Source organism: Passer domesticus, chromosome 6, assembly GCF_036417665.1.
Source record: "Passer domesticus isolate bPasDom1 chromosome 6, bPasDom1.hap1, whole genome shotgun sequence".
Classification (NCBI taxonomy): domain Eukaryota; kingdom Metazoa; phylum Chordata; class Aves; order Passeriformes; family Passeridae; genus Passer; species Passer domesticus.
The window spans coordinates 45,205,971-45,233,682 of NC_087479.1; the positions used below are offsets into that span (position 1 = coordinate 45,205,971).

General features: G+C 42.7%; 1 protein-coding gene and 1 long non-coding RNA gene across 25 annotated transcripts in view; one reads left to right on the top strand and one right to left on the bottom strand.

Moving 5' to 3' along the window:
• Positions 1-27,712, top strand: part of TSPAN4 (tetraspanin 4) — a 414,093-nt gene that overhangs the window by 9,978 nt on the left and 376,403 nt on the right. For 2 of the 24 annotated variants that reach the window (XR_010364884.1, XM_064425154.1), the window contains exon 1: positions 27,171-27,350. The exons of 17 other annotated variants lie outside the window; for them this stretch is intronic. Coding sequence is in view for 2 of the 7 variants with exons in the window: in XM_064425154.1 (XP_064281224.1) it covers positions 27,244-27,350 (107 nt within the window). In the remaining 5 variants the exon portion in view is untranslated. Of the gene's footprint in view, positions 1-18,329; positions 18,480-27,170; positions 27,351-27,712 lie in introns of those variants that run through there. 5 more of the 24 variants (XR_010364871.1, XM_064425151.1, XR_010364868.1 and 2 more) reach the window with 5 other exon arrangements.
• LOC135303391 (uncharacterized) lies at positions 320-8,746 on the bottom strand. The gene is made up of 3 exons (XR_010364889.1): positions 8,557-8,746; positions 5,721-5,839; positions 320-1,484 (listed from the first exon to the last, which is right to left on the bottom strand). It is a non-coding gene; the product is annotated as an uncharacterized LOC135303391 (long non-coding RNA).

Genomic DNA, 27,712 nt, shown 5'->3' on the forward strand with positions numbered 1-27,712 from the left:
TCATTGCAGTGCCTTTTGGGTATCCTCTTTTTGCTGTCACTGGCCTGACTCCTAGGGCTTGAAAAACTGTTTGAGGATTCCTTTGGGAGCCTAAGGGCCTTATTGGAAAGAAGTCAAATTCTCATAAGTTCCTGAGAAAGCTGTCATAAGCCTTGTGGCTGCTGGGTTATTGCCAGGGCCTTAATTCATGGGACACACGATGAGCCATTGCTAGACAATATTGGTTTCAGGTTCTTTTGTACTGTATTATGAAAGTAGAACCACTTCTGGGCCATTGTTTTAGCCAGTGTAAGAACACACAAGATTTTTTGTAAGGAAGTATTTATAGTTTATTAAGCATTGTTTTCTGGCTTTTTTCTTTTCCTTGCTAGAGTTCTTTCTCTGTGCACCCAATTCACCTCTGCAGGTTTCAGTCCTAGCAAGAATTCATCCAAAGTCAGACTGCTTTTGCACTCTGTGGCTTTTGGCAATGGAAGCCCCAGTGACCATGCATGGGAGTCAATTGAAAGGGGAGTGCTGCTGTGGGTGAGCCAGCTGTCCTTTACTGCTGTCCAACTTGTCTGTTACAGTGAGGAAAATGGTTTTGATGGCCCCTCCTGATAGTATTTCCCTGTAGGTATATAGTTTGTTATTTCGACAGGCTTTTGATTAAGTTGCAAAGTTGCTCTGGTCCTTCATATTTGCTCCATGTTCTGAATGCATTTAGTAGTTAGTTGTCCCCTTCTCTGCCTCTGCAGTGAAGGGGGGAAAGTCAGAACTACTTTATTTGCCTCATGGAGTCTCCTTTTGCTGCTGACTCATGGCTGTGTCCTGCTCATGGTGAACAGTATTTGGTATAACCAAATTTTGAATAGCTAGTAATGAAGTTTTAATTTCCCCTGGGCAAACAGTACTCCACCCAAAGAGCTTGCATTCTGTCCTGGTGCAGTTTTCTGGTTTTAGTTTAGACCCACTGCCCTACACTCTACCCATGAGGTGAAAAATGGGTGAATTAAAAAGTTACCCAGTAGAGTATTGAAATGTCATGAATGTGCTTTCAAAGTAATTTCAAATACTTAAATTCAAAATGAAATATGTCAGTGTGTTGAAATTGTTTGATACATCTCTCTGTTTGGGACTGAGCTGGGATGGAATCCAAACCAAGCCATGAAAGATCCCTGGAGGGAAAAGTGCAATGCAAATTAGAGGTAGAAAAGTCAGTCTGAGCTTTGGTTTGGCTTTGTCTTTGTAGTCTCTGAATGTGTGCCAGCTATGGATGAACAGCAGTAGGACAAATATTTAGGTGCTGCTGTACAGCCTATGGAAGTTTTATTCACTGGCATGCATTACCAGATCTGAAAAATTGTGTTTCCGTCACAACCCACGCCACTTAATTTCAGCACAGTGTTCTGCCAGCCCTGAAACGTGTCTGTATTTGCTTCTAGAGAGCTTGCTCAGATACAGGGCTTGGTTCCATCTATTTCTCTGTTTTCTTGGCTTGCCTTCTGCAGATAAGATAATAGTAATAATAAAAAGCCTCAGAAAAATCCTCTCCAAAGTGCTGCTATTGCAGCTGATGCACTGATGGTTTTAGCAATCATTTAAGTTGTTTGCTTGCCTTCCCCTCCCCCCTTCCGTGCGCTTTGTTTTTCCCCCCCACCTTGTTTCCCCCCCCCCCCCCCCCATTTTTCCCCCATTTTTCCTGGGGTCTCCCCCCACCTGTGTTTTTTCCCCTCTGTGTTTTTCCTCTTTTTTTTTTTTACCTTTGTCCCCCTCTTTTTACCTAATTTTCCCCTTTTTTCCCATTCCCCCTCCCATTTTTTTCTCCGCATTTTCCCCTTTTCTTCCCCCTGTATTTTCCCCCTTTTTTCAGTTTTTTCCAGTTCCCCATTTTTTCCTTCCCCCCTGTTTTTTTCCTCCCCTTCCATTCCCCCCCCCACATTTCCCCCTGCTTTTTCCCCCCATTTTCCCCCCCTTTTTCCCATTTTCCCCCCAATTTCCCCCCTGTGTTTTTTTGGTGGGTTTTTTTTTTTGTTTTTGTTTTTTTGTTTTGTTTTGTTGTTGTTGTTGTTCCCCCCCCTTTTTTTTTCCGTTTCCCCCCCTGGGTTTTTCCCCCCCATGGGTTTTCCCCCTTTTTCCCCCCTTCCCTTGATATGGATCATCTTGTATTGATTTGCCGTCTGTGAGGATTTATGTGTGATGGTTCTACCACAGAGCTCAGCATTTGGTGAGCTGCATGGATGTTGTGGCAAACAGGACCTGCCCCCGAGCCACAGCTTGGAAGAGCTGGTGTGTAAGGGACTCCCTGAAAGTTGGAAGTATTGTGGAGAATGGTTTTCTGAAATCCAAATGCCAAGCTGCCTGGGTGTTAAGTCTTAAAGGTCAGAGTGGACACGACAAATTTGAGGGACTGGGAAGTGAAGAAGGCAGTGAGGCTGCAAAAAGCCTCATGTGTGTTTTGTACCTGTGAGTGCAAGTGCCTGCCTGTGTGCAGGTGGTGAGAGCAGAGTGAGTGTTGGTAGCTCTAGATTTGAACAGTTTGAGTTGCCACAGATGAAAAGAAAGTTGTTGCTCACTAGTTTGGCCTTGATTTGTCAGCAGGGTTGATGGATTGGGATGAATCTTTTATGTTCTACCCAGCACACAGCCTGCAGCTTGTCTGAGTGGCGTGGACTGGACAGGGTGTGTAACAAGGAGGAAATGATGTCAGCAGGGTGGGAAAATCCTTCTGTGACTTTTTAGGGCAGACTGCTGTGGAAATGTAAGAGAATGGGAAGATGATAGCCATGAAGGGAGTCAAAACAGGCTTGAAGTTTATGTAACAGCACATGAATGATGAGTATGGGAGGTTGAAAATTCTGACTGTAGATGGCTCGGTTCATCTTCTGAAGGCAGAGGTCTCTGCTGAATGGTTTCATTCTGAGACAGGTGTGTGCAATGACATATGAGGTGCATGAGTGTCACCATGATGTTTTTATGAAAATCCTTTGCTAGAATTTTTCTCCTATTCTAGCTGAGAAGCCTCAGAAAAGAAATGGAATGTGGTCTGGAGGTTGTTTACCAACAGGTGCATCTTTGATTGCTCCATGTGGATTGTTTCTACTTAAAGACCAACCATGGTCTAGCTGTGTTGAATCTCTGAGAGTCACAGGCTTTTGTTATTTATTCCTTTCCATTCCTTTCTAGCTTTCTAATGGATCCTTTCTCTCTATTCTTTTTAGTATAATTTTTGTATAGCATTATAATATAATATCATAACATAATAAATCAGCCTTCTGAAACATGGAGTCAAGATTCTCATCTCTTCCCTCGTCCTGGGACCCTCGAACACAACCACATCAGTGTGTTATGACTGTATGAGGTATATGTATAAAATTGCCTTTCACAGTGTCCTGTGGCTGCAGGGTGGATCAGACTGGCTCTCTTCTGCTCATGCCAATGAAAATAAATTGCCCCATCATAACTTGTGAGGAAAGCAGCGTTCTGTCATCCTGTGTATAAGGCCACCAGCCAGCAGTGTTGGAAGCAAAGCCAGCCTTTCCTGTGGTTTTGGACACTGCTTCTAGGCAGGTCAGAGAGCCAGCTGGGCAGGGAGGTAGCAAAGCTGTCACTTCTGCAGCCTTACTCATGGCTGCTGAAAGGAGCTCTTCTCTGAACAGTGGGCAGTGTGTGTTTTTCCTGACCCTTTCCTCTCCCTCCATGCCCTGATTACGTAAGACAGCCCTGTTTCCCCTGCCAGAGAAGGTGCTGTTTACTTTTACCGCTCGTCGAAGAGAAGAGGCATTGCGCTTTTGGTATTTTGTACCAGACACTTTTTACACCCTTTCAGTTTAATTTAATTTCTGTTTTCTCTTTAAAAACTTCAGAGAAAACAATGATGCTTTAATGACACAGGAGGAGGAATGGAGAAGAAGGAGCCTTCTCTCTTATTTTTTTGTTGCTTATGTGTGTCACTGATGAAGCTGAGTGTGTGTGTCAGTGTCTCTCTCTCTGCACAGTGGTGTGGAGCAATGCCTCAAATCTGAGTTATTTGGGGGTAGCTGATGGGAAGGGTCATGGGCAGGGCTGAAGAGAGGCAAATACTGAAAGCTGGAGCTGGGAGCAACTGAGAGAAGGGGCTGCAGCTGTCCTAGTTCTGTCCCCTGCCTGTTTGTTCTTATTTTATTTTTGCCAATTCAATAGCAGAGCACAGGAGCAGATACCGAGTGTGATTTAAGGGGGCTAGCTGCCTTCTGCTTGCAAAAGGACCTCTAGCCTTCTGAGCTTGTTTGTGCTCTCTTTTCATGCTAGTCATGCTGTTCTCAGTGATCAGCCTTGCCTGCTCCCGTTTTCTCAGGTTTATACAGCTGCTCTGTCTGAGTTTTCCTCCATTGCTGGAGATGTTTCCCTCACTTCTCTGTGTGTTTAGGGCCAGGAATGTTGGAACATAAAATCTCCCCGTGCTGTTTTCTTTGTCATTGTTATGCCATGATCAGTTTGTGTTCTGAGAACACCTATGGTTATCAGTAATGTTCATGAGGAGGTCAAACCTCTACTATAAGAAGGCTTATTTTATGAGATGAGAGGAGTGAGGCAGAAGGTGAGGTGCCAGCAATTCAGTGTAAGGAGCTATGGCTCGAGTCCAGGCTGTGCTGCCATACTGCATCTGCTTGGCTGGTCCTTGTCCTGTTTGATGCCTTTGTTGTTTCCCCTGAGCATCTGAGTTGATTGAACAGGAGTGAGTCACTGCAGTGTTTCTGGGTTACTAGTGCTGCATTTCTGAGCTTTCTGCCAGGGAATGGAGCTGTTCTGAAGTCTCTTAGGTAGAATGATCACAGTAAGGTCACCCGTTCATGCCTTTGACCTGTTACTTTTCCCTTGGTTTGATATTGTTTTTATTTCCAAAAAGCACTGTTTTCTTAGAAAAATTGCAGTTCAATTCTTATAAAAAAATAAAAATTTGTCTTTGCTGGAAATTGGCATTAGGGTGAAGGTTACGTTTATCCTTGTGCATGTGATATGGGTTGTAAGCAAAGTTTATCCTGCTGTTTTCCAGAAGGAGCCACAAAGCAGTTTAAAACATGGATTTCTGTGTCGCTCTGGGGAGTACATTTACTTTTATCCAAATTGAGTGTTGCTACTCAGATTTAACAGCAGTGCAGGCAAAGTAAGGGAGCATAATATTAATCCTGTCTAGTTGACCCTGTGTAGTTCAGCTGTTCCTAATACGTGCCACTTAGTTGATGGGTCTGAAATATAAGGTGCAGAGAGGCTAATGTCTAGATGATGAATTTCATCTTGATGGTGAGGATGTCTATTCTTCTCCATTTCTATCAGAAAAAGCTGACTATGGTGATCTGCTTAACTTGGGTATTTATGAGTGCCTAAAGCTGGGCTGGATGGAATCAAACCTAGTGTTGGAGAGGAGTGCATGGGAGGCCCATTGTGCATGTCACTTTCTGCAGCTCTGGTGCTACTTGGGTTAAAGAAAACTCTGCTTATACTTCTGTAGAGCTACTAAAAGCTGGTTTCAAGTTGGATCTATATCTCTTTTTTTTTCCTAGTCCGGAGCCTGGTCCTATGCTAGGAAAAAATGTGATATGAAGGGAGATGCCTTTTGTTTTGCATGTATACCTTGACAAGTTGTTGTTGGGCCTTTAAATCTCCTTTAAGTCAGGAAGCATACCTGCTGCTGGCAAGGTTAGCAGCTCAACAAGCTACATTTAGCTGGCATTTGACCCTCAGTGTGGCATAGCACTTGCCTCTATCTCAGACTGCAGGTAATGATGACCCAAACTCAGCCAGAGACCTCAGATAAGGCAGAATCTTGACCACAGGAACTTCCTTAGGAAAGGCCAGAGGACACTGGTAACATCTACAGCTGAAAGACAATGCATAGTGTGAAACCTTGCCAGTTCCTCTTTTCCCTGCACTTTCTTGCTGTTTGTCACTTGTTCAGAATCAGGCCTCTCTCCTCGACCTTCTTCCACACCCAGTCTGAGAACTGGAGATGAGCAGTGAAGCATCGTGTCAGCCCAAGGTTGTACTAAATAGAGGAACTGAGGGGATGCTTTCCTTAACCTTTCCACTCATTAGATGTGTTTGTGACATATCAGTCAACCACTGTGTGTCTCTGGGCCATGCACGACTCCGGGCAGCACCTAGTCCCTGGAAAGCTGGCTGACCACTTGTTTTGGTTTGTGGCTGCGGTTTTTGTTCGTGTTTTGATAGGCATCGTGTTCCTTTCATCATATTCTTTCTTCCTTTTTGTCTTCTTCTGTCCACCCAGAATGTGTCTTGCCCACCCCTGACCATGGAGTGGGGTGCATGCTGTGGTGGGGCAGCACCCTGGATTTCCATTAGTTCCTGTTCAGAGGCCAGCAAATTCTCCAGCCTGATTTTGCTGTATTGCTGTTTCTGAACACCATACTTCTTACTGCACTGGGCTGTGTGGCGGTCTAGAAGAGGAGAATGTTAGCACAGCAGCTTTGCTACATTTTTCTTTTTCACCTTAGTTGTGACAAGTTTACTCTTGCACACCCAAGTAGATAAATAATCTGTCTCTCAATAGGGCTCTGCTAGCCACAGTATATTCTTCAATTACATGCAACAAGTTAGTTTTTCATTATGATGCTGAAAGGTAAAAGACAGACTATTCTCTCCTTTAAGAATGCAGTGATAAAAGGTAAAGCTTTCATTAAGCATGCCTGGCAGAACTTATATACATAAGTATCTGGACTGTAGCTAATATCTTTTGAAAGACAAGGGAAGAACACAGCTTTGTAATAGCCAGCATTTTGCGTTTGGATGGTTAATCAGCAGTACAGAAAAATAATTGAATTCTTTCTTTCATAGACTTAGTGCAGAAAAAAGTCCAAAATATTAATGTCTGTTGCTGTAGTGTAGTTCTTCTCTTCTTTCCATCTTAGAGCCATCTAGGGTTGACATCTCTGTGGTTTGCAGATGATGGTATCCATGTTGCAGCTTTTGTTGCTGGTGAAACAGCTGACCTGTACCTGCAGCTCTTTCCTGCTGACTTGGCTTTGAGTTGATACCTAGTTATGCTGAATGGTGCTTTGTCATTAAATAGATAAATTCACCAGCAGTGGGATGCATTGTTTGGTTCCAGCGCTTGCTTACATGCTCTTTGCACAAATGGTGAGATAGGATTTTGCTGGTCTCAAGCTGGGGTTTGAGCCTGCCTGAGGTGGGTATTGGTAAATTTTGGGGGTGGTCAGGCCTTTGCTGCGGGATGTCTGGCAGAACAAGTGCTGGACCTGGGATTAACTGATTTTATAGATTTTGAGCAGTCATTGAAGTAAGATGAGCAAAGGTGGGTATGTTGTGTTCAGGACTAAATAATAGGAGTTATATTTTTTTCTGAATTGGTTTGATGGCAGCACTCAAGTACTGCAGTGGGTAGAAGAAACACACTGCACTTAAGCTGCTGGTAATAACTTGCTATAGCGTTCAGAGCAGCATGCTTTACAGTTGTATGGGAGCTGAAAGTTCTAACTGTACAGACAGAAAATAATTCTGGTCAGCTGCTTGCGTACAGGGCTTAACCCTGCAACAACATGAACTAGAGCTCTGTCTATAAATTAAGCACTTAGTTGCCAGAGATTCATTACCAGCTTGGTTACAAGCTGCTGTGTAGAGACAGCCATAGTGTTCGGCTTGGATAAACACCCCACTTCTGGATATGTGAGAGGGGTGGTTCAGTGCTTGCCCAGATCATTTGGATGTAGGATAGCGGTTCACAATTTGTGGCAGAGGACCAGGAGCTGGGAATCAGGACAGTGCTGTAGATTCCATACTATGGAGTCAAAAGAGGATGTCTGACCAAATAGGATGGGTTACCCAGGACTTTTGGAACAGTCAGGGTTGAAAACCATAAATCCAGTAATTGTATTGCAATTAAAAAAATATGTTTATAAGTCTGCCCCTTGTTTTGCCTTGGAAACTCTCAATGTTCAACCACGTGCAGGCACAAATACGAGTTACAGATCTGACACTGGTTTCTGTTTGTTCCTCTTCCATTTTCAGTATATAGAAGTTATTTCACTTCCATGGAGGCAGAAGCATGTGTTTTATTGGCACCAATCCATGTGGCTGTGTGCAGCTGTATTTATTGAAGTGAAGGGTCATGCTGCTGTATTTTCCTGGTACCTGTGTTTCAAAGAAAGGACCAATTTGCTTTTGGAAGGTGCTGTATAAACTTTTTTGTTTAAGTAGTTGAAATTGATGTATAATGAGAGAGAATGTTTATCATAAAAACAAAACATTCCTTGTATCACTTGCCATACACATGGTAACAGAGAAGGAGCTGAATGGAACAGGTTCACATGGATGTAACATGAATAAATTGCTGTTGCTGAGGTGGTGAAAAAAGGGTAACTGGGCAGAACTTCTCAAAGAACAGAAAGTAAATATCCTGTATCATTTATGCTCCTGTAGTCTGGATCTCTATTCAGCAAAGAACTGACAAATCCCCGTTCAGCTAAGCGTTCAGAGGTACATTTCCAAAGGTTTTTAAGTCTGTGAAGGCACTGAGAGCAGCACTTCAAAGGGCTTTCAAAGTGTATTTGTTCTAGATACCTTGTACCTAAAAGGTCCATGGAGAATTTCTTCCTTAGTCCTTGTTAGTCCCTTTCCTTGACTGTGAGATCTGTCTTGCATGGGTCTGTCTTAGCCAAGGCAGAGCAGCATGTGCCAACGAATTTCTCTGAAGTGAGGCCTTTATGATATCACAGATCAAAAAAAAGGAATGATGGGGAGCAGAACCAACCAGAACAGGGTTGTTAGTAAGGCCAAGCACACAGGTAAGACAGGATGCCAAGCCCAGTGCTCCTGGGGGCAGGACTGGCCACATGGGCAGCAGCTCAGGAGCTTGCGCTGGGCTGCTGGGGCTGCTTTGCTTCGCGCAGGCATTCTGTGTGAAATACACTGCAGAGATTTGAAGGTGTCACAGCGATTAACTAAGTGGGAACTTGAATGACAAAACGCTCCCGTTGCACTGCTTAGGCTTGGCAGAAGGAGAGGTGTCGGGGCGCTGCTGCTGCTGCGGCGCGGTTCGGAGCTGTGGGAGTTTGTGACAGAGCGGCGCAGGTGTGAACACTCCAGATCATGACTAAGTGACGTCTCGGCTGATGAAAGAGTGCTGCTTTGTTCCTTTCCCTTCAATGTTTTCTTCCAAATGTAATTTGCCTCCATTATGTATTTTTCTCTCTTATTTACGGTTACTGATGGCTTGCGGTTTTGTCAGCCTATTCCTGCTGCAGGTATGGAAAGGAGGGAAATAGTCCTTGCTCTGTTGGTTATCAGAGACCCCGTAAACGTTGAGGCACCGCACAAGAAAAGAAAGCTCTTCGTCTGGGGAATATGTCCTCTGAATGGAAGAAGATTGGCAGGGACTGTCTCTAGCATACCTGGAGCTGGGAATGGAATCCATGTCTCCTGAGTGCTTAATCCAGCTTCCCAGTTTCTAAAAGGCACATAGTCTTGTGTGGCAGTCTTTGCTGGCTTGCTGGTTTTTAAATTTTTTTATGTGTTATATATTTTAGCTGGGCTCTCAGGAAATAACTATTATGTTGTGGCATTTTCAGCTGGGGAATTTTACAACTTGGGTATGCAAGTAAATGAATGAAAATCTTTATGACCTGAGGTTCCTAGTAGAAGCTGGGATTCTCTTCCTGATGCTTGTGGATTGACATAAAGTCTGGAGGAGGTAGGCTTACAAATGACTAGCTTAGGTTTCCAAAATTGCCCCAGGCTGCAGATTTGACTGTTTTTAAAAAACGTGTTTCAGTATTGAATTCCCATACAGAGCGACCATTAATGCAGCTGGCTTCTATTTTCCTTATGCCAGGGAAAAGCAGAAAAGAGTAGGATGAGGAAGACCAAGGATTTTTCTTGCCCTTTTGGCCTGCAACCATTTATTTTGTAAAGTACCAACTAATTTCTTAATCTATGTAGGTTTACTGACTGTTCCTCAAGGCACTGGATCAGGGTATTTGGAGCAGCTGGCACAAGTCATAAGGAACAGAAGCTCCTTCATTACACCTGCAATTGGGATTTCCCACTGCCTCTCAAAGATATGTTTGTATACAGAAATAGGAGAGGTTTGACTTCTGAGTAAACAGAACTATACTTATTAGGTGAGGTTTTTTAGTCATTCTTATTTTCCTCATCTGAAAATATCTGCATAAAACCAACCACTTGCTTTTCTTTGGAATGTACTGAGTTTATGGTTTGGCTACTGGTGGGAGGCTATAGGGATGACTTCTGTGAGATGCTGCCAGAAGGTTCCTCCATGTCCAACAGGGCCAATGCCAGCTGGCTCCAGGATGGACCAGCCAGAACCAGCTGTCCCAAACTGGCCAAAGGGATATTCCAGCCCATGTGATGTCTGCTCAGCAATAAAAGCTAAGAGAAAGGAGAAGCAGGATGGCATTTGTTACTATAACAATTGTCTTCTGGAGAAACCTCTACATATGTTGGAGCCCTGCTTCCTGGGAAGTGGCTGAACATTTCCTGCTAATGTGAAGGAGGAAAATAACTTTTATTTTCCTTTGCTTCCATGCACAGCCATTGGTTTTGCTTTATTAAGCTGCCTTTATTACCCATAATTTTTTAAAATCTTCTTTTCTTCTCCCTGAGTCCTGTTGAGGAGGAAGTGATGGGGTAACTTGGTGGGCGCCTGGTATCAACCCACCAGACTGAGACTTTTAGGCTTTAATAGACAGATGTTTTTATTCAAGTGTGCAACTTAAGAAACACTCTGTATGCTGGATCTATCTGTTGTGCAAAGTCTGTCCTGTAAACAGTGACGGCTCTTGAAAACGTGAACTTTAAACATGGAAATAAGAACCTGATTTTCAGTTAATAACCCAATGTTATAGGCGTGAGCAAAAACCTGCTCACAAACCGACATGTATATATACTGTATGCTATTAACCTTAAGCTTTGGGTAGGAAAGTGTTTATTAATGTTCATTTTTTTGTCTAGTCAGAGTGCACACAGAATGCACTAGCATTTGCCTTAAAGCCTTTTTTGGCAGCATTTCCTGTAAAGAACCCAAGCAACGTATCTGTCTGGAGGACAGGGCACTTTACATTACTATAAAATAAATTAGTAAATTAGCCAAAATGTTGCCTAGTTCTGCAAATAAGAGTGGACTGGTGGCCAAAGATTTATCTTTATTCAGCCTGACTTCCACTTACTGTGCCTGCTTATTTCCAACCTGAATTTGTCCCCTAAATGTGTTGCAAAAATAAGTACTTCTGCATCATAAAAATAAAAATAATTCAGATTCCACTTGCGTGAAACAGTTAAAATATACTACTTGGTATAACTTCATTCAGTCACTTTTAAACAAGCATTTTGGAAGTGATACCAAACCTTTTGTGTGTTGGGGGTTTTGAGCAGGTACCTGCATTATGGAAATTGAGGCGAGATTTCTTTGGGTTCAGGTTGGCTTGAGTTGTTTAATGCAGAGCATCTTGCGCCTCCCACGTATGTAGTACTGGCCCTTTGTAATAAATGCAGTGTGAATTCCTATGGGCTGCTGTGTGTGCACTGATGTTGGACAGGGAAATTGCATTATGAGTATGTTTTTTGAAGCTAATTCTTCTGGTTATCCCACCTTATTGTATTTGAATAATGGAGTAGATTCAGAGTATTTGATTCATTTTTGGATAGAGCTAAACTGGAAGCTGTGTTCCAGGAGGACATATGGCACTAGTCTGGTCCAAGTGCTGCATCCCAAACTGTGAATGATGTGGATCATGGGGTCCTTGGGAGCAGCTTCTTTGCTTTACAGGTTTGTTCCTAGACAGCTTACTTCTCTTTCTGGCTGATGGGAATAATTTGTGTAAGGTTGGTGGTGCTCATGGGGGCTGGGATGACACTGTGAACAAGCAGTGTGTGGAGCAAAAGTGGATTCGTGCATTCTGCTTCCATATGTACCTAAAAACAAGGAAGGTTGAGGATGTGGAAGCTGAGTGCAGCCTTGGTCTGCCATAGCAGTGGCTATGAGATGGAGCTCAGGATCCCGAGTGGAGGAAGTAAAACAAAAAGCAGGATCATATTCCTGGACTTGCAATGAAGATGTTCCTGGAGCTAAACAGGGTTTTGATTATATACACTGAGCAACCAGAGAAGATTACATTGAAAACCAAAATTGCAAAATCTTTTAATGTGTTCATATTTGTGTCTAGTTCATAGTTTTCTAGGTTATGCTGTTCTTCTACTACTCTCTGCCAAAAAATCCTGTTAGGGCTTGGGACAAAATATGTGCTTTATTGGGGTCAGGTGCATGTGAAAGAGGGTGCTGGCTCTGGCTGTTGCTAGGCTACACTTGTGTGCTCACATAGGAAAAGAAATTTTTATATGTTGGGAGTGTCAAAGTATTTCACTTGATGCATGATGTCAGTCAATGCTGTTGTGTAATGAGTAGATGTGGTTAATTTTTCGTGTGATTGGCAGTAGTTGAACTTGCTTCCAAGTTAGTCTAATGCCTGGTAATTGAATGCAATAAAAATACTTCCTAGAATAGTTATTTTTAAGTAATTAATAGGTGTTTCTGAATCTGTGCTTTAAAGAGAGACCCTGCTTCTCACAAACCAAGAGAGTTTGTTAATATTCAAGGATTGTTTCCTTGAGGAATGCATTCTGATAAGCAAAAAATCAGGCAAAGGGTGCAAGAAACTTGTATGAAAAAAAGAATAGTCATTACTCAAGCGCAAGCAGGAAATACACAGGAGATGGAAGCAGGGTCATGCCACTTGGAATTAATATAGAGAGGTTGTCAGAGTAAGTAGAAATGAGACAAGGAAGGCCAAGGTCCATTTGGAATTAAATTTGGCCAAGAATGTCAAGGACAACAAGAAGAGCTTCTTCAAATACATCAGTAATGAGAAAAACTAAGGATAATGTGGGCCTGTTACTAAGTGGAGGAGGGACCCTGCTTGCAGAGGACACAGGGAAGGCAGAGATACTGAACACTTCCTTTGTATCAGTCTTCACTGACAAGATCAGCCCTCAGGAACCTCTGACCCAGAGACCAGAGTTAAGGGAATGCTGGAAGGAACACTTTCCTTTGGTCAAGGAGGGTTGGGTTGGAGAGCAGCTAGGCAAACTTGACATTCACAATTCCATGGGCCCTGGTGGGATGCATCCATGAGTGCTGAGAGAGTCGGAGGATACCATGGCCAGGCTGCTCATGATCATCCTTGAAAGGTTGTGGAGGTCAGGAAAGGTCTGTGAGGACTGCGAGAAACCAATGTCATGCCCAGCCTTCAGAAAGGGCATGGAGGACCCATGGAGCTACTGGCCAGTCAGCCTTAGCTCAGTCCCTGGAAAGGTGGAGCCCCTCATTCTGGAAGCCATTGCTGTCCACATGGATGGCAAGAACGTGATCAGGAGCAGACAGCATGGATTCACTTAGCCTAAATCATGCTTATCCAACCTGATTGCCTTTTAGAATGAAACAACTACCTGGATGGATGAGGGGAGGGCTGTGGGTACTGTCTGCATTGACTTCAGCAAGGCTTTCAGCACTGTTTAGGAGAGTGTTGTGGGAGACAAACTCAGTAGTTGTGGCCTGGATGAGTGGACAGTGAGGTGGGTTGAAAACTGGCTGAACAGCAGATCCCAGAGAGTCATGATCAGCAGCACAGGGTCTTGTTGGAGCCCTGTCACTTGTGATGTCCCCCAAGGGTCAATATTTGGTTCAGTATTGTTTAACTTGATTCACCAATGACTTGATGAAGGGGTAGAAGAGCTTCCTCAGCAAGTTCCCTGCAGACACAAAACGGGGATGGTGCAGCCCTTCAGAAGGACACTGACAGGGACCTTCTGAAATTCAACAAAGGCAGGTGCAGGGTCCTGCATGTGAGAGGAATAATCCCCTGCAGCAGCACAGGCTGGTGGACAAGCAGGTCGGTAGACAAGGACCTGGAGGTTCTGGTGGACAACAAGCTGTTCATGACCAGCAGTGCCCTTATGACCAAGAAGACCAATGGTACCTTGGGGTGCATTAGAAGAGCATTGCCAGCAGGTCGAGGGAGGTGCTCCTGCCCCTTTGTTCTATTCTGATTGTGATCCTGCCCCTGGTGAGGCACATCTGCAGTGCTGTGTCTGGTTCTGGGCTCCTCAGTATACGAGAGACATGGAACTCCTGGAATGGATCCAGAGGAAGGCATCAAAGATGACTGTGAGAGTGCACCATCTCTTAGGAAAGGCTGAGGGAGCTGGGGCTGTTCATCCCTAAGAACAGATGAGTGAGAGGAGACCTCCTCAGTGCTTTATTAGTACCTGAAGGCAGGGTCTGGAGGATGGAGCCAGGCCCTTCTCAGTGGTGCCAACCAACAGGTCATACAGCAACAGGCAGAAGCTGATGCACAGAAATTTTCAACTGAACATGAGGAAGAACTTTACTGTATGATTGACTGCATTGAAAGAGGTTGCCTAGAGAGGTTGTAGAGTCTCCCTAACTAGAGATACTCAAGAACTGTCTGGATACAATCCTATGCCATGTGCTCTAGGGCACAGCTGGTTCAGCAGGGACGTTGGACTAAATTATTCACTGTGGTACCTTCCAACCTTTACCCATTCTTTGATTGTGATTCTATGCAAATATCTTCATTCACACTCTGAAAGTGAATAATACATTTTTTTCTGTGAATTTGCATTTCTTACGAGCTCCAGGAATTTAGAATTGTGGATAAAGCAGATCTATTTTTATTAAAAGAAATGTGAATTGGATGTCTCATTCAAAACTTTTAAAGTGTTTTATATAGAACGTGTCATTGTCTGTCCTAGCTTCAGTATGAATCAGCATCAGGATGTGGATTTTTAGCGTATATATGTATTCTGCTATTTGTGTCTCTATTCAGGAATTCAGAGTAAGGTGAGGGCCAGCTTGCATCCTTTTACCCCTGACAAGAAAATGGAACAATGCATAGAATGCAAAAAGAGTTCCAGCCTTGTCTGTGAATGTTCTTTCATCACATGTTATTGTCCTTGAACATCTATTCTGTGCAATCCCTGGAATACTTAGGATATTGAGGGGTAACTGAACAGTCCTGCTTCCCTAATTCAAATGAGCTGCCCTGCTCTCAGTGCAAGTCTCTTGCTTACAGTGCATGGGATAGATTGAATGTCTTGCAGATATTGTCCTGGTGTCTGTCCTGGGAGAAGTCCAAGTGATTTCTCTGAGCAGTCTTATGGCACTTTTATTTTTTGTTTCAGCCCTGCGTTGATGGGATTGTGAAAGGTACTGCACATTTAAGCTAAAAGCCACATTAAGGAATACCTATGGGTTATGCCACTTATGGAACAATATGGTTTGTCTTCTCTGGGGACTTCTGGGCTTTTGTTCTGTTTGTAGGCTTGATATCTGTCTGGAATCAGATAGAACTTGTTATGCTGTGAGGGCAATAATGCAAGAGGCACAAAACCTTTATGTAACATGGATTTCTGAGTCACAGAATGTTAGGGCTGGAATGGACCTTAAAGATCATCTACTCCAACCTGCCACTGCCATGGGCAGGAACACCTCCCACTAGACCAGGTTGCTCAGAGCTCCATCCAGCTTGGCTTTGAACACTGCCAGGGTTGGGGCATTCATTCTTTCTCTGGGCAACCTGTTCCAGTGCCTCACCATCCCTATGGTAAAGGATTTCTTCCTGATAGCTATGCTAAATTCCCCCTTTCAGTTTGTATCCATTACTTTGTGTCCTGTCACTACAGCTCTTGACAGAGGGTCCTTCTCTGGCTTCCCTGTAGGCCCCCTTCAGATACTGGAAGGTTGGAGTGAGGTCTCCACACAGCCTTCCCTTCTCCCTGCTGAACAGCCTCAGCCTAGCTCCTTACAAGGGGACTTCTCTTACAAGGTGGTGTTGTAGCTTCACCATAGGCTGCACATCCATTCCTTTCCTGCTGCTTCTAAATCAGGTGGTGTTTTCTTGCTCTCAATAATATAGTTTGGTTTTGAAATTCCCCTGTTGCAAGGCTAAAGCTCTGAGTCTGTGGAAACTACGGTGTGTCTCTTGTTCTTGCTTAATGCATCTAGACAAAATAGGAAATAACACACTGTCTAAGGAGCTGTGTATTGCTGCTCTTGAGCATCAAGCTTCTGCTTTTGTTTGTGGACTTAGCTGAACCCAGAGGTGACATCTAGAAGATATTTCTCAAAGCTTTCATCCGAGCACTGCAGTGCTGCTGTGTTTGCCAATGAAAGCTCCTGGGGAGGTAATGAAGGACTGTTAGAAGCATTAAGTGCTCTGTGGGATAACAGCAATACCTCGTGTGCTGATGAACATGTAAGCTAGAAGATCAAGTCCTTGCTTTTCCTGCATTTTAAAGGAGAGCAGGGAGTCCCTGAGAAGTTCAGCATCATGAAGGAAAAAATTCCAGTCATTTCCCAATCACTTTTGTCTGTGTTTGTTGTGGGTTTTTGATTTAAAAAGATAGCAAGACTTTTTAAGGACTCAATTTCTAAACTATAAATATCCTTGGTAAATTAGAATTTTTATCTTAAGTTCAGTTGTGTCTAATTGCTGCCTTCTGGTATGGATGGAGAGAGTGTAAAATGACAGCTGTAGGAATTTTTCTAGAAGTGACATTTCAAGTGAATTTTGCCTGTGAGGATGGCTAAGAGCTTATCCTCATGCATTGCTTGAGAGATAATGGGACTGTCACAGCATTCCTATCTACTGCCGTTTGTTTTCATTGTTTAATGTGCATGATCACTGGAGCTCATAATTAGAAAATAAGTTACTTTTAGGAATATGCCTTATAAAGCAGAACTCAAAATTAGTATCATTATGAATACCACCATGTGTATGACTCCAACAAATATGAGCACCTAGCCATTGTTTGCTTTCTTCCTTAGCAATCACCATATTATTCCCCTTGTGACCCTTAAATGTTGGCCTGATTTTGACTTCTGTAGGTAATTATCTAATACAATTCTTTTGGAATGGAAGCTAACCTCCAAGTTAATTTTGCTCTCTGAAGTGTTCAGCTTCTTATGCAGATGTATATTTAAAGGCTTGGGTTCTTGCTCTAATGATTAAACCACTGGGGAATATTATATTGTACTCACAGAAGTGAACGCGTTCGCTCACTCATTCTGACTAACCTCCTGTGGAAAGATGAATTTCCAGATGCAGTGTTCTTGTGGCTTTTGTCCATCCTCTTTTGTTTAACCTGTCACAGTACTGATTTGTGCTTTGGTTGATGTTTGTGTAGGCCAGACCCCCTGGCAGTCTGATCTGTGCGTGTGACTGTGTTGGCTCACTGGTTTTGCATGTGTATTTTGACTGCTGGAAATTCTCTTGGTACATGCATTCAAATCTACTCTGTCTTGCAATTACTGTGTTGGCTCTTTTGATGAGAACCAAAGGTGTCCCATGGGGGAAGTTTTGGCAGAGGGCAGCTTTAGATGCCTGCACCAAGGCTGTTTGTAGCCTAATTCCCCTCATTTCCATTTGATGGCACAGTACCAGGCTTGTTCTAAGACATTGATGGTCAATTAATTTGTTCTTTTCTGTTCTTGAATTGGAAGCTAATTGAGTAATTGTGAAGGGTGCCAGATTAAACTGTTTTTGCTTGGAGTGCCAGTGAAAATGCCTTTCCCTCACCTATTTCCTTAAGAAACTACTCTTAAAAAAATGAGCTTCCGTGATCATGCTTTTTGTGAGGTTGTTGGGTATATGCAGTTACCACATGCTGGTAAAGTTTGACTCTGTCAGCCAATTTTAATCAAATTTATCAGAAGCTGGGGGTCCCATCTTTTCACTCAAGTTACCTCCTGGTATCCTTTAGCTTGGTGAAAGAGCTGACCTTACTGCAGTGGTGACAGCACAGAAAATCTAACAGGTGTCAGTGTTCTTGTATGTTTTGGACATGAGAGACTCAAAGTTTGACTCTCCTTGTGAACAGGTTTTGTGAGCGTATGGTATTGCTATTTTCCCCCTCCTCTTCTTCCTTTTTTAAAAATACAGCCTGGGCTATAGGGAAGAGGTCTGAGGCTGCAGTTGAAACTCTATAGCAACATTTTTGTCAGCATTTTAACTGTGTTTTCTTGCTGCAGTGGTAAAGATGAGTAATTTTTGATTGTGATCTGCCATAAAAGGGGGGAAAACATTTTCTTATTCAAAGTTCATGGCAGGATCAGTCTGTGTGCTTTAATTGAGGAAGCTTGTAACCTCGTTTGGTGAGTGGTGATGACTCTTGCACTGCCTGGAATAAAGTTCTCCCTCTTGCCTTGTGATAAACAATGTTCTCTGATTTTCATGGAAGTCAGCCACTACTTTCTTGTGTTTTTTTTTTTTTTTTCCAGACCACTGGCTTGTCTGGCCATGGGACAACAGGCAACATGTGTAGTCCAATGCTGAGGCCAGTCCAACAGTTCAGGAATTGCAGGATTCATGTTTGCTTGTACAGACTGGTCTGCCTCCCTTGCAAGCTTCATGGGACATGTGGCAGTACAGACTTGGTCATCGTTTGCTTTGGTGAAATGTGGAATTGTGGTTTGGATTTGGTGTTTTGGGATGAGGGAAGGCTAATACACTGCAGGGTACTTTACTGTGGAGTTGGGATAGAGTCCTGGAAAGGGAAATGCAGCCTTGCTAGGAGACAGTGGGCTGTTGTAGTCTGCCCTCCCCCATGTTCTCTCTTGCATCACAGAGGGGAATGGTCGTGGAGGGAGGGAAGGAAGATGGTCAGGCTTTCATAACCTGATAGGCTTTCAAGAAAAATCTTGTACTCTGTTAAATATGCAATAGTTTTTCTTCTTTGCGGTATGTGCCATCCCATTTCTTGATCTTCCTCTCACCACCACGCTTACATACATTAATCTTTTTTGCTGGGAAGTCCTGGCTGTTGCTTGAGTTTTTGCTTTTTTCCACCCATTTAATGTAAAATTTTTTCCTTATCTGATGTTTTATTGTTATTACTTTAGGAAATGCTTGAAAAATATCTTGTTCACCTAAAGCACCTGCTCTTGTTTAGGATTAAGTGAACAAAATGGAATAAAGAGAGTACATGTTGCCTTTCTGCTTTCTGAAGAGCACTGATCTATTTTGGGACTTTGTCACTCCACCATCAATACAAGAATTCTGTATCAGTTGTCCAAAGATACTCATTGAAATCTTTTTCCACCATTATATTTCCTCAATTTCCGGGCTCATTTTTCTTTTGATTGTGAGAAAATAAGATCCTTTGTACAATTTTGTAAAGGAAAATGTAATAGGGGAACCTGAGTACTTTGAGAAGAGGCAGATGTTAACTTTGGGGGATGGCTGTGTGTTGCTGCTGACTTACGGACTTGCAGTTCCTCTTCAGGTTTTCCATGGGGCAGATGTGTATTTCCCCACTCCTGCTAATTGCAGACTCTTTCTTTAGGCCCTTTTCTGGGGAGTTCTGTTCCGGGGAAGGTGCTGATTTTAACAAAACAGGAGCACATGAGCAGCCTCACGAGGGAGTGTTTGTGGGAAAGCAGGAGTGAGGTGCAGGAAAGGAAGGAAGGGTCTGTGCTTTGGACGATGGTGGCTTGCACTGGTGCCTGAAACATGCCACAGCCATGTCTTGAATAGAATGTGCCTCTTAGGAGGAGATGGTAGGAGCTGTCTCATCCTAGTTACGGTGTCTTTCCCATAGGATTGTCTGCAGGGACTTCCCAAATGAAGGTTGCTTCTCTTAGCTTTGAGATTGTCTGTGAGTGTCAAGGAAATAAACAAAGGTAGTGCTTTTGTTTACATAGGTAGAGGAGATTGACAAGCAAAAGCTGCTGTGGAGGTATTGCAATATGACCTTGAGAAAGAAGGTGCCAGGGCAGTTTGTGGTACCTCTTCCCCTGCCCTCTTGTGTTTCAGAGGTGATGTTTCCCGGGCTGCTTGCTGGGTGACTGGTATGGGATGGTGCAAGAGTAGAACAGAGCAAGTTCTGTGGAATTACTGACAGCTGGTGTCAAACACAGCAAGAAAGCAGTGATTCAGGAACAACCCTTCTGTCTTAACTATGCATTTCTCCTGAATTCTTGAGTATTGCAATGCTGATGCTGTTGGTTCCTAATTCTTGTGATTTACCAAGCAACATAAGAGATGACAAATGAAGTGGTGTGATTTTTGTTGACCAGTGCTTATTGCAGTGACTAACATGGCCTTGCAAGCTCATTAACTGGCTGGCAGGTCTTGCTGTGTAGCTGCACTGACTGAGTATGTGGCCATGCAGAGTTGCACAGCCCAGTGCAGGGAGTAGGGCTGCAGTGCTGTACCTGAGGAGAGCCTGCTCCCATCTTGTCTTATCTGATGGTGGTTTAATAATTGTTTTAATTCTTTTCCTCTAAGATTTCCAGGCTCAGCCTGGGAGAAATTGTCTCTGTTCTTTCTTTGACTGAACTGAGAATATCCACAGTGGTTTAGCTTTGGGCAGTCTGTGCTGAAGTCAAGGAGTGACAGCTGACTGGCTGTTTTCTATAGAACTGTCATCCTGTTCATTTTCTGGTTGTCCCCCAGGCTGACAGGATGTTGGGTGTGTTGGGTGTGCACTCTGACCGCTTGTTCTGGGGCGGCAGCTGGCCTGGTGTGGTAAAAGTTGAGAGGAAGAAGAATCTGGTGGTGGATGTACGAAAAGCTGTCCCTAGGAAGGTAGATGTGAATTCCCAAGTGCAGCCTACGTGCTCCGTACCTGACTTACCACTAATACAGCAGACAGAATAATATGAAACTGTAAGGTATTTCAGTGGAGTAGTTAGAATATGAAGCAAGAGCTGATGAAATCTAATAAATAAAGCATCTTGATCCATTAAAGCCTTTGCCTTCACTGAAAATATTCATATTCTTAAGTTCTTTGTTGGATTAGGGTAATATCCTCTAAATAACCTGGCTGATAGAACAAAGGAAGAGAATTTTAGGGAAGTATAAGCAATCAGCGGTAATAGGAATTTTTCTTTTTTTTGGTTTGCTTCTGAGGTTAAAATAACAGGAACCAGATGTAAAATAGCAGATATGTTTAGGACTTGATTTCACATTGTCAATTACCATGTCGTGTCTCCGAGAGAACGGAAGGCAGAAAGAGCTATGTGCTCTGCCAAATGGGCAGGAATTTTAAATTCTCTTCTGTTTCTCACTTTTGAGAAGCTGAATCAAAAATACCTGTTGCTGGCGCAAGTATCTCTGGCTCATCGACTTAAAGATACTTTCCCAAAGGAAGAGTAGTGTTTATAGTTATTCCCAGTATATAGCATGCAGTACTTGTTATCTACAAGTAATTGAAGTTATATAAATATTCTGTAAGATATAACTTTAGAAAACCCCTTATTTTCAACAGAAACCTTAAACAAAAGCTGTATTAGGCTACTGTTGTATTAATGATACTATAATTAATTTGCTATTTCCTGCCTCTTATTTAGAAGTTGGAAGCTTGGCCAAAATACATTTGGAAGATGAACAAAAGGGTTTGATTTGCCAAGAGACACAACCTCTCTGGGGGCAAAAAGTGAACCACCACTTTCTGGAATTTCTCTTGAAAAACACTTCCTTCTCATTACTATAGGTCTCGCTCAAACTACTTACCTGCCTCCTTCTGTTTTGCTAGAGGCTGAGTTTGCAAGTTATGACACTTAATAAATTGTAGCAGGCTGGAGAGGAGAGATGATGATGGAATTGTGCCTGTCGTTGTGAAAGTGTCTCTTTTAGGACTGTTTACCTAAATTTTTAAGGGATATCCCAAGAAAAGGATGATTGCTGTACCTTATGCAAAGAGATCTTTTCCCATGAGAAATCTATGATGCCTGTCATTATTTGTATACCACAGCAAACTAGAGGTCAGAAAGGTACTGACAGCATAACTTTGGTGTGTTGTTTTGTTTTCAAATCAACTCCCTTTCTTGGGAACCTCTGAGTTCTGATTAGACCGAGTCCTGCATGAAATGCAGATGCTGCCAGGTGGAGTGGAGTAAGACATGGACTTGTTTGCAGGTGTTGGCCTGACCACACCGTGGAATCTCCCTGGAGTCTCCCTGGAGCAGCTAACTCTCTGGCTGACTCAGAGCTTTGTTTCCTGGCTTCCTTGGGCTTCCATCAACCCAACTAGAAAGATTACAAGGCTGGGTCTTATGGGAGAGCAAAATGCTGCTGAGTGAAATGATTTAAGTACATGTGTCACAGGCAAGATCAGGGTGTGAGTGAAGAGGGGAGCACAAATTGGTTTCTAAAGAGAGGTGCTTGCTCCAGTCTTAGGAATTCAGATCTCACATCATCTCTTTCCTAAGGGAGAGAAAGGGTGTCTTTCTGAGTCCTGTTAGCTGGAAAGCAGGTGCTGTGGAGAAACTCCTTGCACTGGATAAGTTCTGTTTCTGCACAGAGCCCTTCCAATCCTCTGTGTATGTGTGTTTGTGTGAGATGACTCTCAGGGGACCTTAATGTTGCGGTTACCATGGGAGCCAATTCAAAGTGGATTGTCGTGCCATCAGAGCTAAAAGATATGTGTAAATCCGTGCTAGCATTTTGCAGATGTTTGGGATTTTGAATATTTCTTGCAAGAAAAGTATTTCTATTATTTATGTAGGGATATTACTTCTTTGCATGTTAAGCATTTCTGAAATCAGCCTGGCTCTGTGGTAGACAGGACAGATAGACAATCCAAAGTGAGTACAGTAGAAGAATTTTAACTTGAGATAGATGTTTCCCCTGGGAATTGTTCTGTTTGCTTGTAGTGTTTCTGAGTTACTTCCATCCCATTCCTATAGTGTACTCATCAAAATCTAAGCAGAATCTTTTCTCCTTGCATATCTTCATCCTTTCCATTGTCCTGTTTGTGTTGGCTGACACTTTCACCTGCCACAATTTTCAAGAAAAATCCTCAGCTGAGATTTGGAGGTGCTTGTTCTAGAGAAGACCACTGTGATAAGCACGTTATGTACCTTGGACTTGTTTTTTCATCCATGGAAATCAAATGGTTATTCATGCTGAACCCCTACAGTTTAAAACATCTGCTTGTCACTGGAACTTGCTCAGTGACTTTGGATTTAACAGCTTGGGGGCTGAACTCTGGACCTCCAGGACCTCTAGGTTCCTGTGCTGACAGTGCTTCTAGCACTCACAGCATCTCAGGCCACCAGCATAGCAGAGATGGCAGATGTGCTTCTTTGGAAACTTCTTTTTGTGAAGTTATATCAAATCTCTAAATTTTAATTGCTAATTTATTTTAGAAAGAGCAGTTTGTCTCTGACCTACATGTGGGACTCAAATGTGACTTTGTCTCTTAGAAGACTTTTAATTGTTGAAAATCTGAAGTGGTATTAGGACTACAGGGATGCTGTTGTCTCTTTTTTTGTAACTTTTTTTCTTCTGCTGGTAGTGTGCACTCTTAATTCTTCATGGAGAAGAAAGCTGCGTCAACAGGTGGAGAGTTAGGAACTGTTTTATCAGTTGCTCTTTGTAGGTCCACTGGGGAATTAGAGGAGAGCTCTTTTTGAGCAGAACAGATTAGGGTTTTATTAATGCCCTCCCTGTGGTTTTTGTTTTTAATTGTTCTTGAGGTTTTTTTCTTTTTTTCAATACAGAACAAAACTGGTCTGTGAAAAGAATTTTTAGTATTAAGGGTTGTAGATTTTGATGACTTCTCAAAAAAGAACAACAAAACCCTCAGTCACCTCTGGAGACCATTCTTGTCCTGTGCAAAAGTTGTGCGTTGAAAAATCTAACCCTTTGTTACAGTGTTACTGGAATTGTTTAATTTTGTTTTGCTCATTTCTTTGGAGGAAATGTTTTCTCTGCACAAGCTATTAAGAAAACTTTACTGTATAATTCCCTAGATATATGGCATTTTCATAATAACATTACTATCCAGGCAGTTTCATTCAGATTTTATCAAATACTCTAGGCAGGCCTGTTTCAGGAACTGGATGTAATGACAGAGATGTGTACACCTCCTTGGTGAGGAAACCAAATTACAGTATGAAATAGAGTATTGGTAAGGAACTGGGAGAGTTTTTCTACTTCAAGGAGAGTATAAGCTTTTGTTGCAAGTGACATGAAAATGAGGGAATCTGCAAAACAGAGAGGAAACAAAGGCTGATATCCTCTATTGGATAATAAACTGATAGTTCTTCTCATTCGGGAACTTAAAAATACTTCACACGCCTCAGTGAAAGATCTGGTTGTACAGTCATGGTGTAATTCAGCACTTGTGTGTGTTGTAAGAACTTCCAAGGACATTTATGGTAGGACAGCTGTTGATGAACAGTTCATGCCCAGGGAAGTGGTTGTGTCACCATCCCTGGAGGCATTTTAAAAACATGTAGATGTGGCAGTGCTGGGTTAATGGTTGGACTTGATGATCTTAGGTCTTTTCCAACCCTAACTGTTCTGTGATTCGGCGTTTAGTTCAGTTGAATATTGTTGCAAAAAGATCCATTCTTTGCAGAAGAGACTGTTTTAATGGAAGGGACAGGAGGATATTGCTCCTAGTCTGTGAAATTAACTTTTATTGAACATGATGTGCCCGAGCACCTTTCATTCAGGGCACACGATTTCAGCTTCCAGCAGAAGCTGTTTGTACCTGTTTAAAAGCTGTTCCCTCAAAACAATGCGTACTGCTGTGCATATGATTCTCCCTCAGGGAAGAGAGAATAAACAGAACATTGGATATTAGCTGCAGCACTTAGTGCCCTGCTGGGAGGCGCTGGGATACCACAGCGACACGGGCAGTGTCAGAAGCTCTGCAGCACAGCAGAGGAAGTGTCTGTGCCAGCAATGTGTTTGATGCTCACCACAGTATTTCTCTAGAGCTATGGATAAGCACCTAAGCCAAAAGCATTTTTGCTCCACAGCCCCCAGCTACTCTGTAAATACAGCTAGAGCACCTTGTGGCTCCAGCAAAGGCCAAAAAGCAGAGAGGTAGCTCTTTTTAAGATTGAGGCAAGCTATCTCTGCCAGGAAAATTCACCTCAGCGTAGCTGGCAAACTTCTGCCTTCCCTGTGCTGTTTGCTGCTCAAAGCAAGCTTGACTTCCTGAGCTAATACAATACCATTTCTTGATTGATTTTTATGGACAGGGTTTTTACAAAACTTGCTTTGGGATTTAGGAACCGACTTGTCACTGGCTTTCCTTGGGGCATAAGCATTGATTCACTGTGGCTATCTGGAAAGAGTCTGAATGCTGTTACAACATCCTTCTGAAGATGCTGGCAGTGCTGCATAAGCAATTCATGAGGCCTTACAGGCAAGGGAGAAAAATGGTTTGCTTTTTTTATCAACTGTGTATCTGTAGGGGTAAAGAAGGCTGCCTCCATAGTGCTGACAGAGTAGACTATAGCAAGGGTTGGGGGTCTGCAGTGGCAAATGCTGCCAACTGAAGAATGATTGTTGATATGGCAAGGGGTGCTGGTGTCTGAGTTCCTGCCTTATGTACCAGATTTTTGGTCACTATTTCTTATGTAAAATTCAAATGCTTACTCTAAAGTAAGTTTTTTGGAGAAAAGGAAAGATGTTAAAAGACTATGGGTTTTCCATATTTTTTTCTTTTTATTTTTGCCCCTTTTTTCCCCATAACAAAGCTACTCTGTCCAATATGTCCAATAATTTGATTTTCAAATTAATTTCTAAAATGATTTCCCAATAGAGAATTTCTATTCCTAGCCATGAAAGACTGAACTTTAGAAGTAGTGTTTCCATTTAAGAAATTTGATCTGTAAAAATGCTACCTCTGCATGGGCACTGTATGTTAGCACTTCAGGCACGTTCCTGTGCTGATTTCTTGTAAAAGATAGTCTTTTCCCTATGTCTTGTTCAAAGAGTCTTTTACTTATTTTTCAGGCCTGAAGCCTGTACTGGTGTAAAATATGATAATGTCTTCAAACTGACAATTACCTGGAGATATTTTTTCCTTGGATAAATTTCTCTGCCATGACTTTCCTGTCCTGTGTGCAGAAAAAAGGCAGCAGTACAGTTCTTACCTGCTTTCTGTTTTGTTTAACCCTGTTTTATGGAAACCCTCCTTCAAGGATCACAGTCATGCATTTGAATTGGGACATCTGATCTCAACTGCTGGAAGGGCAACATAAAAATGACAGAAGCGAGACAAAGCGTAGTGTGAACAAGTTAGTTCAATAGCTTAGTTTTGAAAAGCTTTGTTCAAGGTATCACATAAATATGACAGAAGATAGTTTTATGGTTTGAAAAATAAAGAGAGAATTATGTAGGTAATCTTTGCAACCTAGTAAAAATATCATAGTACACAGAAATTGAAGTGCTACAGCTTGCTATGATCTAAATTGGCATCTAATCTTAGTCAGTAGGTGAAACAACACTTGAGCATTTTGTTTATAGTGATTGCTTTTTTTATCACTTAAGAACAAAGTGGTATTTTGAAAACCTTTATAATGCGAATCTGGCAAATAAGGCAATTCAGGTAATAAGTAAAATCTCTGAAGATCAAGGAGACCCAGTGCTTTACATCATATTTAAAATTGGCCCAGATCTTTATTTTAATGTTCTGGCTCTAAGTCTGACAACTGCTTTGCGGGCAGGACTTACTTGGACCGAAGTAATTCTCTGTTTAGAACTTAAACCTGTGTTTTGCCTGTTATCTGGGATTTCTTTCTTTTTTTTTTTTTTCAAATCAAGAAGTTGTGTTTCTTTAAAAGGAGTTGTTTGACTTAACATGGACTGTGTTATCTGTGGAGCAGTTTCTTGTCAGCGTAAAACCTTCAACTTAAGTTAGTTCTGTGTAACTAAAGATGTCTAAGAACCTAAGCAGACATATGACTAGTCTTTTAGGACTTCTGCAGGTGACAGGGGAAACAAAAGGGAGATTCATCCCACCTCAAAGAGGGCTGTTGAGGAATATACTTAGAGCAGGTACTGAGTGTCAGCTGCAGTGAGAGCTGCAGGTTGTGCCCGGGGTGGGGGACGAGGTGGGAGCCCCAGCAAAGGGGCTGTGAACTGGTGCCAGCCCTTTGCATGACAAAGTGTGACATGTGGCCAGGTGACTGGACTCGGCAGGATGACATGACACCCTTACAGTCTGTGGGCTCAGTAGCTGGGCCTGTAGAGAGTCAGGAGGGGGGCACTGGAGCTGCCTGCTGTGAAGGGACTTTGGTCCCAGCAGTCAAAGTCTGGGTTGGTGGGAGTGTGACTACCAGAGGGGCTCCTGGGTGGTCAGACAGGGCAGTTTCCCTAACAGGCTATACTGGATCTTTCCTTTGGCTGTACAGAGAACTCGGACATCCCTCTGAGACTGACTGCATTAAGTGACTCAAGTTGTATAGAGATGTTTGTGCAACTTGAATCCCAAACATCGTCCTTAGAGCAAGACCATTTTGGGTTCCAGCTGATGTTGCTCCTGGTAGCTTGTCATTCCATAGGAAGGTCAGCCATGTGAGTGAGTAGTTCTGCCATTTTTTGTCAGTGTGGGTCGGTACATTCTCACTTCAAGTCTTGTATCCTGAAGCTGGTTAAAGAGTGCACAAGGAACTCTGCTATAAAGGTGACAGCAAATTCCGTGGTTTTTAGCCTCTCATTTGTGTTTTTTCCCCCCCCATCATCTTCCTTTCTTCTCATCCAACTATTTATTTTTAAATGAGTATATGTTTAAAAATTAATTTAAAAAATCCACAACTGTTAGATACATAACATCAAAAGTCAGTGTCATGCAGCTGAATGCTGAGCTGCAGACTCGCTGTTTGACTTTGATAAAGCCAGATATGATCTATGGTATCGCTTACCTGTCAGTGAGAGAC